Source organism: Aspergillus foveolatus, assembly GCF_047715535.1.
Source record: "Aspergillus foveolatus strain CBS 279.81 unplaced genomic scaffold BDW70scaffold_101, whole genome shotgun sequence".
Taxonomy (NCBI): domain Eukaryota; kingdom Fungi; phylum Ascomycota; class Eurotiomycetes; order Eurotiales; family Aspergillaceae; genus Aspergillus; species Aspergillus foveolatus.
Window position 1 is genome coordinate 42,449 of NW_027396165.1, and position 14,786 is coordinate 57,234.

Below are 14,786 nucleotides of genomic sequence, written 5' to 3' on the forward strand. Positions count from 1 at the left end.
TGAAGCCATTAGAGTCCATTGGAACGGCACTAACGCGCGGGAAAAAGCTCCAACGGTATCGCCAATGACAGGAGCTGACAGCTGCCCGGCCCAAAGCTATGGAGCGAAGGAACAGCCCATCGATCTCCACCTGCGACAATAGCGTTGTCTGACTCCACAGCGGCCGGGAGCGGCCAGTGGGAAGCGTCGTCAAGGAGCCGGCAGACCACGCCGGCTCCTTACGCTCCTGTGAATCCTGGCTTCGTCAGAAGCCAGCACTCACAGATGGCAACGCTCGCACGGGCCTGAGCAGGGGCCTGGACCCGTGGGCATGGACCCATTGCGGCAGAGTGCATGAAAGCCGGTGAAGCCATCCGACTCTGCGGCCACTCCTGGCCCTCCAGGACAGCCATCATGCAGGCGCTTCAAAATATTCTCCGTCGACCATCTGATCGCCTGGATACATTCTCCATCAAGCTGAATATTGGCCGTCAGGCGGGCGCAATGACTTTCGAGTCAGGATAGCCGAGTCTGCCGTATCTCTGTTTTACCTGAGCACTTCGTTATACCGAGCTCGTTATCTAGAACAAGCCCCATGAGTTCATCCCATTCCCCTGGGAATTATTTCTGAAGATTCCGAGGGTGGTGGTGTTTGTTGTCGAAACATTGGTCTGCATCACTGCATCCGAGCGCAGAAGTGCCCATACTCAACTGCTCTACTCCGGGCCAGCACCCCCTTGCTGAAAGTTGACGGGAGCTGACGCGCTGACAAGTTTGACACCATAATAAGGTTCCGCTAGGAAGGTCCGCCAGAGCTTCCTCAAGTTGATTTGTAGAGACTCGTATCCCCGGTCCCACCTACTAGTTCTCTGTGCACTGAAGGATCTCCCCGTTGATCACCAGAAAATTCTCCAATACCGCCTGAGCACCAATACCTTCCGAGGCCCGCTGCCAAGTGCTTTGGATCCCATTCGTGGCGGGTAAGTTGTCTGCAAGTTGACAGACGCTTGGTCTATACGATCAAGAAACGCTAAGCGCCATATGCAAGGATTTCATATGCAAAAATTCCCGACTCATCTCTAGGCTTTTCCGGCTTTTCGAATAGCTGCCAAGATCCAGCTTTCACTGCTGAAGTCCCCCAACGCGGCGTCGTGATCCCTGAAAGACAAACATCCCTGTTCCCTGGGACTGCGTCCTCGGTGGGAACCACGAGGGTTCGGATACAAGCCCGAACCCTATTCAAGCGCTGGCCAAACAGCTTTGCGCGACAGAAGTATCCATCAGGCGGTGCATGGTTGATAGACCCATGCTCGCTCTGCGTGGACGCCCTGTATGAGGCGCAGCAACGGGGAAGCTTATCCCGCTTTTAGATGGTCAGCCCCATTATCAGTATTGGCGGTTGCTTACAATTATGCTTTCAGTACTTCATTGCTTATTGCTTCAGTCCTTGTAGTGTTTGATGCACTTGCAGATGTTCTCTCATTAATGTAGGTTGATCTTTTCATTTCAACATTTCGTCTTTCAGGCTTGTGCACTATCATGTCCTTCTACCATATCCTTCCAGAAGCCTGTCACGCCTCAGCTGCTATAAGCGCTGGACATATAATTTAAGCGTGCATCGTCATTATTTGGGCTCGAGACCACGCAGTCTAGCGTTCGTAGCATTCCCAACGCCGCGACGAAGCGTATCTACTACGTACTGGTTTGACGCCGCTATCTCATTATAATGACCACCCATACTTGGTGCTTCCTACATCGGCTGATAAATTCTTCAACCCGTCTGGGTAGCAGTCTTCTTGGCTTAAACATTGCTCATCCGGCAGTATCTTTCTTCCCTCACGCACTTTGGGCTGAACTTTCTACTCTAGAGTGTCTACACCTCGCATCCGCCACGAACACCTCCCAGTTACGCGCATTTCTACTCCGAATGACCCAGCCTCGGGGCATTGCTGTCGACATTTAAGGTGTATATTATACATTCTGGCACTTCCGCTCCTATCGCATGACTTAGCCGGTGTAGAAAAAGAGTTTGGGAACCGCTGTCTAAGACGTCGCAATTCCGCCAACCACGTTTGAAGCCTAGATCCTTGTTCCTTGGTAAAGCTTCGTCATAGCACCGTGTTCGATGCATTGAGGACTGGATTTGATGGTGAATCGGCTGGAAAATTGGCTGGGTTAGATGTGACGTTGTCTATGAGCCAAGGTAGCTGTTGAAATGCAGACTGGGGCATATCTCTGCTCTCCCCTACGCCAGTTGTGCACTTGCCTTCTGCAATATCATCTCGACGGTGAAGCCGAACGGCTCACAACGTGGCCTCGTGTGCTCATGTGCACAAGGCCATGCTCTAGCAATGCCGAATCCAGCGAACCAGCATGCAGCGTATACCAGATAGACTCAGTGACTCAACGCGGATATCAAGACCGCACCGGAGATATGTTCCTGTCCTGCCCTTGGGAACTTACTGTATGACTCAAGGTTGTTGAAAACCTATATACACTGGCCTAATGTCTCTGTTTTCACGCCGTACTTGTTCCCCGCTTACAGTACTTTACTCCCTACATCTACTCTTGCTTTCGTCTACTCTATCGGATTACGTTCGCTCATTTCGGCCTCCCAGTGCTGCTGAGCTTGCAGTATACGAAAAATGCATTGTACCCTTTCTGTCTTCGTAGCCTCGGTTGCAACACTGGTGGCGCCAGCTCTCGCTGCCCTGGCTACCACCACTGTAAGATCCCAGCACCGCCCATTTCAACTCTCGCCTCGCACTGACACCCGACAGCACTACAGCGACGGTCTCCAAGGCGCCTGCGGCTGCGGGAATAAGATAGGCACCTATGACTGGTCATACGGCATCGCGAACAGAGTCTACACAGCCGCCGCGAACCAAGCCCTCTTCGACAGCGGCCCTAATGATGCAACCCACTGGTGCGGCAACGGATGCGGCAAATGCTACAGGCTGACATCTACCGGTGTATCGACATGCGAGACCTGCGGCGCTGGCGGCGAACAAGGAAAGTCTATCGTCGTCATGGTCACGAATCTGTGCCCGTTCAAGGGCAACGAGCGCTGGTGCCCGAATCCCGGTCAGCTAAACCCCCACGGCTACGCATACCATTTCGACATCATGGGCGGCGCCGGCGTTTTCGGTGACAACGTCGTGGTGGAGTTTGAGGAGATTCCTTGCCCTGGCGACGCAGCTTTCAAGTGGAAGGCCTGCGAATGCCATCCCAGCTTGAGGAACAAGGATTTGACTTTGAATGCCGGTGCGCATGCTGCTGGATCAAAGATTATTGGACCTGCTCAGGCTGCTATCATCTCTCTCAACGGGCTTCCGGCGCCTCCTGCTGCTATGGCGGTTCAGCCTCCACCCCCTCCACCCCCTCCACCCCCTCCTGCGCCTGCGCCTGCCCAGCCTCCTATCGGGGTCCCCCCGCCTCCAGGCCCTGTCTAGGTCAACGGGGTATGGTTGGTTTTCCTGTTTTAGATTGAATAATTGTCTGGAGTTGAGTTGAGCGGCATATTTCAGAAGTATCTCGGCACAGATTTTGATGATTTTTTCTTCATACCGGTTCCTCTTTTTTGAATACTAACTGGCTGACCTAGCATTTCTTTTCAAGGCTGTCTATTTTGTTATTTACTTTTTATCATATTTAGTAATGGAGGTGTATAAACGTTATCTCTCTGCTGTCGACAAAATCCTTCCTCCTAGACCTCGTAATGTATTTAGCCTATTTTTCGGATATAGCAGCCAAGTCTCGGAACTATCCTATGATTACGCATGAGCCGAGCCTAGTACAACCCAATATTTGACCCTGACTCACCCGAAAAAAGTTAATTCTCTCTGTGTCTTTCTCTCCCTGCGCCGTGTTTCTAGGTGACAGCGCTATACATGACTTCCAGGGGTTCCAGCCAACCACCGTCATCGTCAAACCTTGTACTTTGTAGAAACATTGTCCTCCTCCATTTGATGATATCAGCATCTGCATTGTTACATTATACTCTACTTCACCGTATGGCTCTAAAAATGTCGCTGGCTCGAAATGGTGGTCCTGAGGGTGGTGAAGAGGCTGGACGCTCAAATATACTCCGGCGCAGGCTATTCAACAGGTAATCTCGGTGCACTAAATACGGATAACAGTCCCGTGCATTATCATATATTATCATATATTGCGCAGATGCTTCGTCCCAAGGCGAGTATCACGGCACAGATATATGTTTCACATCTATAAAGTCCCCTTCGACCCTGACACTCTAGTATTTCATTCCCACCTCACACCTTTCTGTCCTGCAGTCAACGTTTGCTATCATCTTCTTTCTTGACCTGAAAGCGAATCTACTGAAGGCCACTACCCTTCGAGCTTACCATCACTATGCGCTTCGATATCTTGTCCGTCGTTACCTCTGCTCTGGTCCTGGCCACCTGCTCCCTCGCCTTCCCTGCTCAGCCTTCGCCTTCTGATGCTGTAATCACCATAAACGGCGCACTTGTTAGTCTGCCAGTCGAGGCCGCCAATGCCCTGCAGCAGGCATTTGCTTCTGCCTATGCACTGCGCTCAGATCCAGGCCTGGTCAAGCGTCAGGATCTCGTGAATCCGGCCCCTGCCACCGCCGAGACCGGGGACGAGAGTGATGTAAGTCCTGATGGACAGCTGCAGATATGCTTCGAGCATTGGGGGTTCAGAGTCTGCTATACCACTGGGAAGCCTTAAAAAAAATAGTGATGACGATAGTGGTGACGTTTTGGCGATGGATTACGGCTCGGTTCAACCTGTTTTCTAGTGTGAGAGTTGGATTGGTTGATTCCGTCCAGGTTTGGCGATATTCAATTGCAAGATTGTGATAAAGTTCTAGCTCTGAATCCAATTACGAGATTCATACTCTTCAGATTGTCGATTATATTGCCTAGGAGTTACTAGCTATGGCTCAGTTCATTCAGAGTAATCAATCTCCTATATATCCCCATTTCAAATAAGGGTGGTATAGGTACAGAAATGTTGCCTATAATTTTTCGACGGTCGTCCTTTCGAATTTGGTATTCTGATAGATACCTGGTTTGTGAATGATATTTACCGGGAACGCCTGCGCGAACGTTGAGAGAATACCTGTCCTGCTCTATCCTGCCTTTCGTACTGTACCCATAGGTGGCCGTCACACCTCTCAGACACACCAACCGTACGAATTGTTTTGAAGAGGGCTCTGCCCTCACCAGTTCTACTCTCCTATACTGCTGTTTAAGGTCTTACTGGCCTTCATCACTCCTTCCTATCCCGGAACATTTTGCCAAATTTACTTTTTCTCAATGAAATGACTGCGTTGTCTATGTGTGTAAAACAACGGGTCGATGCTGCTAGGCAACATACCTGGCACGATTCTTATCCAGCAGCCTCATTGATTGTAAGCCTGGATCCCTCTATCCTGTTTACACGGTCCATATATTGCTGTTTAGCGGATCCAGCATTCCAGTCAACGATGTAGGAGGGTCACCTCCAGAAAGTCGCTAGCTACCATTACAGATATCCTGCCTCCAATACAAAGACCGCTCTTGACTTCCGGTTACAAAGACATGTTCCTCTGACTTCGGAATTACGGCCAGCAGTGTCAAATCTTGTACAGCACAGGATCGGCCATTGTCGAGAGTGAGTCACTTTACATGTCTGAAAGCTGCCCTCTCTGCGGTCTAGGATCAGAATTCTTCTCCATTCCTTATTATCTTCCTGCCCCTGTTTAACCTGTTGCTGGGGCTCTGGCGCTCGCCTGGTACTATGGTATTAAGCACGATGGAGAGACACATGTATCATCGTAAAGGGCAGGCCCATTCCGGTACCTGCGGAGTTCTGATGATGCTGAAGGTTGCATTCACTCTTCCTACGGACGAGTGGGGGATTGTTGTTGCTGGGAGGGAATCATGACGCCTAATAGGATCAACGTTTGCTTTGCGTCATGGGGTCAGTTTCTGCTAAGCTGGTCTTGAGTGCTTGGCATGGCATTGGCCTCCTTTGGACCAAGTTCGATATGGTTGACGATTCTTATTTCTAGTTTCGAATTTCCATTTAACACCTCCATGTTCAGCCAGGATCCAAGTAGATGTGCGGAGATGGTTGATAGCATGGATCCCGTAAATTTCACCACCCTCTCCCAACCTCAAATAATGAGAACAAAAAAGAGTAAAATAAGAATGAATAGAAATAATAAAAAGAGATAGAAATGAGAGTAAGATGGGAAAATAATAGATCTTCTAAAAGAATATCTATTGGTTCCTTCATTGCCTGCTGTTTTGTGCATTCGTCAGGACTAGCATGTTTCTCACTGATCCCACAGGTGTGCTTGACGATGATCAAAATCACTTAGAACACGACAGGTTGCCATAGTCAGGTTCTCAATTTGCTCAATGGGCCAGCCTCATTAACGGTCTTGGATATCTTCGGTGAGTAAAATACAAGAAGTGAGTAGTAAATACAACGACGAAGGTCATGAATCATATCACATCAAAACTCATCAGACATTGACGACCTTGACCCTCCCTCGAACAGGTTCAACCTGCAGCACCTTTGCCGTCTGGATCACGGCCAACGGAGTCTGGGGCTGAGATATGGGGTACATCTCGATCAAGCCGCCCTCCTGGATCACTCCGGTCCGATCCAGGTTATTGCGGGCTCGGACATACGGGTCTAGATTCCAGTAGTTCAGCCGGATTTGCTCAATGATCTCCTCGCGGTGTGCGGTGGCCTCGTCAATCTGTACTGGATCTCCAGTCTGGGCTGCAGAGACCCAGCGCGAGGTAGCCGCAATGAAATCCTCCCCGAGAGACTGCCGTTCTGCGAGCAGGGTATCCCGGGCGGCCAAGTCATCCATAGCCTGGTTCTCGTCTGGCTCAGGCTCGATATACTCATATTCCCAATCCTCGTCGCCGCCAAGCTCGGCGATGATCTGGTCGCGGTCCATAAATTTCTCCAGGTCTTCCACAGAGCGAGTAAAGTGGATCCTCTCAACCAGCCTCGGGTCAATCCAGGGCTTGATGATCTTCCAAACACCTGCACCTGTTAGCCCCGTCTCTAAGAGACAGCCAGAAGCAAAGGAAGCCACAAACCGTTGAAGATTCGGGGCGCGTTATGGATCAGGATGAGGCCGACGCTCTCGGGATAGTAGACCTCGACGCAGCGGATAATGAACTTGACGGCGGAGTAGTCCTGGACTTGTTAGCGAGCTACTTGCTATATGGATCGAACGTACCATGTTTGCCAGCGAGAACCCCGTCAGGTCGAAAATCACTGTCTGGCCTTGTCAGCCGGAACTGGAACGGCGTGAAGGGACCTACTGCAGTTTCGACTGGCGGCGACAGCACCAGCCGAGCCGACTCGATGAGATGCGTGATGAACTGGTTGAGAGCCGTCTCGCTCTGGTCCCCCGGACGATGAAGGCGTATCCGGATGACGAGGACCGGTCGGCTCGACCGGTCGACGCCGTGCACAAACCCCTTGCCGATCCGGACCTGCTTCATGAACGCTCGGGCGTCTTCTGCTCTGGCTGGGTTCGAAACGTCCGTCTCGCTGGCGGCGGCGAACGCCTCCCCTCTGGGCAGCAGGACGTTATCCACCTGCATCTCCTTCAGCCGCCAGACGATCGCACCCAGCAACTGCACCACGGCCTGGTTCACATCCCACTTGGCCGCCCGCAGGAATCGGAGCACAAACGTATCTGGGTTCTCGTGTTTTGCCGCGGTCAGAATCCCAAACCTGACGTCTTCGGGCGACATGAGCTTGAGGACGTGACGGACACTGCGGATCTGCGCCGCTGTGAAGCCGGCATCGCCAAACGTCTGGAGGAGACGGACATGGTGATACGGGATCGAGGTCGACGCCACGGACGCTCGTTTCTCGTAGGAGCGACGACTGCGAGCGGTCTCGCTTCTTGCAAAGAGGGAGTTGCGGCGGCTCAGCGCCGGCGTTGAAATCGCGCCGGTCGGGTCCAGGCTGTTGACGCGCACAAACTGCTCGAGGGCGCCCAGCGACGAGGCTTCGGCCAAGTGCAGCAGCAGCATCCAGAGCTGCTGCAGTCGCGCAGCCTGGGCCGGGGTCAGAGTCCCCGTGCTGGATCCGTTCATCATTCCACGACCATGCCGTAGGTACCCGCCAGGAGAGTGTAGTGTGAAGGTTTCAGACCACTTTCGTGATATTAATGGGGCCAGTGTGCATCAGGTTTCCCAGGGATTGAATTTCCCCTTGAATTTCCCCGCACAAGCAGATTGTCGGGCTTCCTCGGCAGCTGTGATTGACTCCTTTTCACTGGCTGATCCTGCGCTATCTGGGCCACTGCTTGGCTCCATTGGCCGCGCTCTGCGGTCTCCAGTCTGGAGGGGTCCAGTCTTGCATGCAATTGGCCTGTCAGAGCGCGTGGGGAAGTTATTTGCGCTGCTCTTTAGCCCTGCTACGCGCCCACGCCACTCCACTGGACGCTCTCCATTTGTTTTGTCGTGCCTCAGTTACGGCGGAACGGTCTGCGTGTTCACAGGTGGATCTCCAAGACCTCCAAGGGCCTCCAGAGGTTCGTGGACACTAACCTTTGTCAAGGCTCTGACTGTACATGGAATGATTTTCATTAATTTTCATTACTCCGTACTAAACATGCCGATCAAGGCTTACTGCGGAGTAGTCTGCAGAATTCTCACGAACTTGTTCGGCGTCTCAACCAACTGCCACCCGTTTATAACCCGAGATCGTCGCTCTCCTCCATTGACCGGAAGACGTAGAGTCCGGCTGAAGGGATAAACAGCTGTGGTAGGTTGTCACAAGTATTGTCGATACCGTGCTTACCTACCATACTATGACCATACTGTGAACCATCCTATGTGGCCATACTATGTGGCTTAGCAGGTGGTTATACTATGCCACCATACTATGAGAGCCTCACTAGTGAGCCATACTAGAGAATATGTCGCGAGCGCAGTTGTCGACACGATCTACAACTGCCATAAACGAATGGAGCATTGGTGGCGCCTATTCGGGTCATGCACCTAGGAGGCCACGACAGTCGTGGAGACCGACCAGGGTTAGGGCACAGCTCTTCATGAACTACCCCTGCTCACCACATCCTCCACCAGGCTCTCTCTGAGAATGAGGAATCGACCGCCGTGAAACAGAAAAATGACTATTATTGCTTCGTCATGAGCAACATCTCTACGGAGTTATCGGCATCGCATTCTACCAACTCCGACGGGTCGTCCCCTCGATTCCTGCCTGACAGTAGGGGATCTGCTCATTCTGATGCCCGAGTTGTCACCTAGAAGCCACGGCTGTGCAACCGCCACTGAGTTCTGTACCATACTGATAGTACCACAAGATCTTGACAAGCCTCCCCCGGTCTTCGTCCCGGGAACGGTCTGGGGAGATCCCAGACAACGGACAAGGCGGGCCGACAGATCACAGGATTCCCTGCAGGTGTACTAAAGGACTACTCATCTTACAGCGATCTGCTGAGGGAACCGTTTCTCGGTCTCAGAGGGGACTGATAGCCCAGTAAAGCAGCCATGTTTGTCCCTTTTCTTTCTTTCCCCCTGCAAACACTAGAAATCAGTAGCACGACCGCCCCGGTCATCCAATCAACCTGTCAACCTGTCAGAACTTTCACAGTCCGTCTGCCAGAGCCTAGATGCTTCTTTCGCAAGGGACAGAATCGGTGTCCGAGGAGGGGATCTCAAACCCACCCGCTCGATTGTAAACCACACAGCAAGCCAGATTCAGAGCCCAATGGATGCCAATCAGTTGATAATGGTAGCACATGCCCAGGTAACGTACCCTGGGTGGAATTGAAATCGCCGCTGGGCAATCCCGAGGCCTGTGTCCGGGAGCATAAGTATGCTGGTAGCCGATTCGTATTTTGAAGGTCAACATACCTCCTAGAATCTGAAAAAAGTACCTCCAAGATGTCGAAACCCAATTCCGTTGTAACCAAAGAGAACGGCTGTGCCGACTCGTCAAAGCTCAAGGTCCTGGATATCGTGTCCAAGTTGGAACCGTCTCTAGGTCCCAGTCATACACACTGGTGGAAACTGACCGGCCCGCAGCTGGCTCTGATGCTGGAGGCGGCCGACTATTCCATCGAGAAGCAGTTTGAGACTCTCCTCTTCTACTACCACTGGGTCGTGAGTCCCGAGTCGTCCCCTGGCTGGCACCAAGCACTGTCTGATCGCGCAGGTCCCCTATCTCGGCCCCAAACCCGACGCGGATGGCAACTTCAAGTGGAGGTCTCTCGTCTCGGATATTGGCTTCCCCCTTGAATATTCTTGGAAATGGGATACAGCGACCAGCGGACCCGATGTGCGCCTCACCATCGAGCCCATCAGCGAGCTCAGCGGCACTCGGGTTGACCCTCTCAACCAGGCCCCTTCCCTAGAGCTACTCCACCGTCTCGCTGATATACTGCCCAGTCTAGATGTGTGCTGGGCCAGCCACTTCCTCTCCACATTCTATGATCATGACAAGCTCAAGTACATAAAGGAATCCGAGAGCGAAACGGGGATGCCCCTCCGCTCCACCATGCTGGTTTGCTTTGAATTCGGCCGCAACGGCATCACGACCAAGACGTACATGAGCCCGCGGAAACTCGGACAGCAGGGATTCGCCCCGTTGTCAGATTACCTCTCGGCAATTGCAGCCCTCGGACCGAGTCGTGCCCTTGATGCCGTGACTGAGTTCTTGAACAACAGCCCAGAAGGGCCGCACCTGAGCCCCTTCATGCTGGCAGTTGACAACATCATCCCGTGCTCTTCCCGACTCAAATTCTACTTCGCCACGCCCCGGACAAGCTATAACTCGATTCGCGAAGTCCTAACCCTGGGCGGCCGCCTATCGACCGTGACTCTAGAGTCGAAGCTCCGCACAATCCACGAGCTTGTCAAAGTCATCATGCCCTTCCCGCCTGATCTTCCCGACGACGCCGATATCCCCGTCCCAGAGCAGGTCTTGTCCCCAACTGTGCAGGACCCAGCCGACTCCTCCGACATGGCGAATCAGCGGCCCGCCTTCGTCGCTGGCTACCAATACTACTTCGACATCGCCCCTGGCTCCTCCCTTCCGGATATCAAGTTCTACATCCCCATTCGCAAGGCACAAATGAATGACCAGGCTGTCGCGACTGGTCTGACTAACTGGATGAGGGCGCAAGGACGGGGTGCGTTCTGCAATGCCTATACACGAGTTCTGGAAGGTTTAGCAGGTGGAAGGGATCTGAGTAAGTGCCATGGACTGCATACTCATATCTGCGTCATGCTCAAGGGTAATGGGGAGTTTGATGTCACTTCTTATTTGGCGCCGGGGTGCAAGTGATCTACACCTTGATCACAGTCGGACACTTATTGGTGCTGGTCGTTGGGTTTTATGGTGAGGCCGGAAATTGCAGCAAGATAGGTAGAATCAGTGTGAGCTCAGTAAAGCAAATATATATATACATTAAATAAGATATAATGAGACATAATAGGATACAATAAACTATAATAAACTGTATTTAATAAAACTCAACGACCAGCACCAGGAAGTGTACCAGAAGATCTACCATTGTGACGAATGGTAGACCTGGACCGGCTGGGTTATCCACTGTTATTTCTTCCAAGAGTTACCTATTAGTTTCATATCTAGATAAAGACAAGAATCCACCGATGCCAACGAGATGTTTTTAAAATCCTGTCTTTGAAGATAAATACCAGTCCTCTTTATTTTCTGGTGGGTGCCAGAAAAGCTTACTCAGAACTGATAGAACAGTATTGATCAACTTATCTCTGTGTAAGATGGTGACAAGGATGCAAAGGCTCCTCAAACCGATGGCTATGCTATTGATTATATCAATCGACTCTGCGCCGGTAAGTTCTGGTATAAACATTAAGTTGGACAAGCCCAAGCATTTCATAACACATCATGGACAAAACATTAATAAACATATCCATACACCATTACAACCTCTATACAACGCTCGTAAGCGGTCATACTCCCCTGAGCCTCTTCTCCATCCACCTCAACGGCACGTACAGTGCTCCCGCAAGCACAAGCGCAATCTCGAACCCAATATCCCCCGTTGTCTTTGCAAGCGGGCCAGTGAACCACACCTGCCCCATACACGGGATGACCAGGCCAAACGAAAGCGCCATCGCGCCAATCGCCGCGAGGCCAGTTGGGAGCTTCGACGGGTTGTCCCAGGTGGTTTTCCCGTCGCCATTGGGGTCCGCGGTGTACGTGTCAAACGCACCCTGCCGGAAAACGAAATGCTCCACCGTCACGACAGAGAAGAACCCCGCCGACCAATACGCAATAACGTAGAGGAAGTTCTCCAGGTTTGTAAAGAATGACTTCGCGGCAACAACGGAAACCGGGATAAGAACACCAGTATAAATAATCGACCATACAAATCTCGGGACCCTTCTCCAGAGCTTCCATGGCAGTAGGAGCTGGAAGTTAAGAGATATGGAGTACATCGACGCGGCGAGGTTGCCTAGCAGTGAAAATGAGAGCAAGACGGAGACGAATTTGCCGAACCCGCCAGCTGGCGAGAGCATGGCGTCGAGGACTCCTCCAACACCATACAGAGTGTACCCCGTTGACCAGGATGAGATAGAGATTGTCGACGACCCGATTGCGGCGCCCAGAACCATGAGCGGAACTGTCGGGAGGAACAGGCCGAGGTAGGTGTAGGCGAAGATGCGGGTGGACGAGACCGAAGGTGTGCAGTAGACGCTGAAGTCAGCGGCCATGCCCTGATTATGTTAGTAGAAGTTTCACGGGAAAGTGTATATGACACGTACAGCCCAAGGGATAAGAAACCCGGCAATGACGCCTCCGAAGCTCAACACCGTCGCCGCACTCGGCGGCTCGGTAGGCGCCCGCATCGACAATTTGCTCCCGCCCACGCCTGTGGCAATGACGATGGCAACAAGCGCAAATAGCCAGCAGTATCGCTCATATTGGTGCAAGAACTTGTACCCGCCAAAACTCACCACCATCCCGCAGATCCCAATGACCACGATACCCGCGGTATCGTCGATGCTCCCACCGGATACGGCGGCGAGAGTGGATCCGCCCAGAACAGAGGAGACGACGCCAAACCCAGCGATTGTGCACAAGTTGAGTGCAACGATGATGGAGACTAGATAGTACCCAAAAGTGAAACGCGCATGCAACATCTGACGCAGGCCCGTTCGGGACCCGAATGTGCTGAAATACGCCGGTGGGATTGTGCACAGCATGTTGAAGAAGAGGATGATTAAAGATGCGTCCCGGAGGGACAGGCCCATGACGAATGTTCCTACCATGCCGGTGATGATCCTGCCCTCCTGTTAGCGATTGCCTGGGAAAGCGCGGTGGCAAACGTACGGTAGCAAGTTTGTGCTCAGCGTGAACCAGACAAAGAAAACATTGATGAAGCGCGTGTCAGTTCGCTCCTCAATAGGGACAGGAGTAACGCCGCGCAGTTCGACGCCCCAGTTAGCGATGCGCGACAGCCACTTGTCAGGGACCTGGGGAAAGTGGAAGCTGGAGTTGTTTCCCTTGGGCCTAGACTGAGACTCGACAGCGGCAGAGTCCTCCGTTGGAGGCATTTCTGTGGACATGGCAAACGCGGGATCAGTCATAAACCTTCAACGATTGCCCATCTCATTTTCTGCCACTGGATTGAAGAACTTTTTCTCGTAGCGGCTTGATATTGGGTGAGTCACGGGATCTAGGCTCGGCGAGGGGGGCAAATCAAATTTGCACCGGCGAGATCTGTCACTCACCTGATTGGCTGATCGGCCGGCTGTCAGATCGCGCTCGGACCCACCCTTGCACTACACGGCACGAGGTATACGATTGGCTATACAAATATACATAAACAAGTTCTAGCGGCGTTCCTCAATTATTTCTGTTGTAATAAATATAAGCTCGAGGTAACTAGTCAGGGGATGCTGAGATCAGGCAGTTGGGGTCTGGGAGTTCTCTGTTCCTCATCAGTTAATTGTTGCGACCCATCCACGATATATATAACATTCATAGTTACCATGACCATAGTGACGACGCGCAGAGGCTGATGCGTTCCGCAAAGTATTGCTTAACAGTATGAACGGTGTGCGGTCTTTCCACGTGCCTTGGCTTTGGGCGGACTGAGCGCTGTCTTGATGTCGAAGTAGACAATCGTGTTTGTGACAATGTAGGAAATTTGGCAGGCAATACATGCACCCTTGAGACCATGATAGAGGCATTCGTAAAGGACGACTGGTGGCAATAACTGGGTATTCTGAAGTCATACCGTCAGGGAGGGGGTCGTTTGCCAGGTAAGTCCCAGAAAGCGTTAAACTTTTCACAGGGATACGAAATATCTGATAAGAAGATGGTGAAGCGGGCATTACCCCAATCATGTGGTGTGTTTTGTTTTCGCCACCACTAGTGGGCTTTTAATTACTGTAATTATACCTTCTCTGGGCTATATATATATATATATATATATAGTGGATATATGGGGGTCAAATTTGCGGCGTTATTTCGCGCGTTACTATGGCGAAATTGCCAAGCCATCAGATACCCAGACAGCAGCTGACCCGAAATCTTACCGTACGAACTAGTATGTAGAAAATTAATTACTAATATTGCAGCCCCGTTTGACTGGCAGAATCCTAAACAGGAAATAGATATGCATTCTCCTTGTACGAATCTTTAAAGTACAATTGGGTTGCCTTCATTTCCCTCCTCTGCATCCAGGTCTATTGGGTTCCCCTGCTCGCCCGGCTCTGCATCTATGTTGATGATATCAATATGCCTATTCGGTGCAACGTTCCATCTACCCTGTGGTA

General features: G+C 51.7%; 6 protein-coding genes across 6 annotated transcripts; 4 read left to right on the forward strand and 2 right to left on the reverse strand.

Moving 5' to 3' along the window:
• Positions 1-914: 914 nt before the first annotated feature.
• BDW70DRAFT_144586 (uncharacterized protein) lies at positions 915-1,481 on the forward strand. The gene is made up of 2 exons (XM_073738284.1): positions 915-959; positions 1,028-1,481. The coding sequence occupies exon 2, from the start codon at positions 1,312-1,314 to the stop codon at positions 1,468-1,470; it is 159 nt and encodes a 52-aa protein (XP_073591454.1). The 5' UTR covers positions 915-959; positions 1,028-1,311; the 3' UTR covers positions 1,471-1,481.
• Positions 1,482-2,352: 871 nt separating this feature from the next.
• On the forward strand, positions 2,353-3,431 carry BDW70DRAFT_154033 (putative endoglucanase; the record flags this gene model as incomplete). The annotated part of the gene is made up of 2 exons (XM_073739756.1): positions 2,353-2,415; positions 2,718-3,431. The coding sequence occupies 2 exons, from the start codon at positions 2,353-2,355 to the stop codon at positions 3,429-3,431; spliced, it is 777 nt and encodes a 258-aa protein (XP_073591455.1).
• Positions 3,432-4,350: 919 nt separating this feature from the next.
• BDW70DRAFT_164302 (uncharacterized protein) lies at positions 4,351-4,689 on the forward strand (the record flags this gene model as incomplete). Its single annotated transcript, XM_073741449.1, has 1 exon — positions 4,351-4,689. One exon carries the CDS (start codon positions 4,351-4,353, stop codon positions 4,687-4,689), a length of 339 nt encoding a protein of 112 aa, XP_073591456.1.
• A 1,786-nt stretch (positions 4,690-6,475) lies between these two features.
• Positions 6,476-8,081, reverse strand: BDW70DRAFT_165846 (CRAL-TRIO domain-containing protein; the record flags this gene model as incomplete). Its single annotated transcript, XM_073741842.1, has 3 exons — positions 6,476-7,017; positions 7,068-7,167; positions 7,296-8,081. 3 exons carry the CDS (start codon positions 8,079-8,081, stop codon positions 6,476-6,478), a joined length of 1,428 nt encoding a protein of 475 aa, XP_073591457.1.
• A 1,818-nt stretch (positions 8,082-9,899) lies between these two features.
• On the forward strand, positions 9,900-11,347 carry BDW70DRAFT_165848 (aromatic prenyltransferase; the record flags this gene model as incomplete). Its single annotated transcript, XM_073741843.1, has 2 exons — positions 9,900-10,118; positions 10,171-11,347. The coding sequence occupies 2 exons, from the start codon at positions 9,900-9,902 to the stop codon at positions 11,299-11,301; spliced, it is 1,350 nt and encodes a 449-aa protein (XP_073591458.1). The 3' UTR covers positions 11,302-11,347.
• Positions 11,348-11,755: 408 nt separating this feature from the next.
• On the reverse strand, positions 11,756-13,611 carry BDW70DRAFT_144589 (purine-cytosine permease family protein). Its single transcript, XM_073738285.1, has 3 exons — positions 13,336-13,611; positions 12,768-13,287; positions 11,756-12,719 (listed from the first exon to the last, which is right to left on the reverse strand). The coding sequence occupies exons 1-3, from the start codon at positions 13,590-13,592 to the stop codon at positions 11,952-11,954; spliced, it is 1,545 nt and encodes a 514-aa protein (XP_073591459.1). The 5' UTR covers positions 13,593-13,611; the 3' UTR covers positions 11,756-11,951.
• Positions 13,612-14,786: the final 1,175 nt, after the last annotated feature.

Coding starts and splice junctions, on each gene's coding strand:
- BDW70DRAFT_144586 (XM_073738284.1), top strand. CDS start 1,312: ATGAGGCGCAGCAACGGGGAAGCTTATCCCGCTTTTAGATGGTCAGCC.
- BDW70DRAFT_144589 (XM_073738285.1), bottom strand. CDS start 13,592: ATGACTGATCCCGCGTTTGCCATGTCCACAGAAATGCCTCCAACGGAG. Junction 13,288..13,335: donor CTGAGCACAAACTTGCTACC/GTACGTTTGCCA, acceptor ACAGGAGGGCAG/GATCATCACCGGCATGGTAG. Junction 12,720..12,767: donor GGTTTCTTATCCCTTGGGCT/GTACGTGTCATA, acceptor TAACATAATCAG/GGCATGGCCGCTGACTTCAG.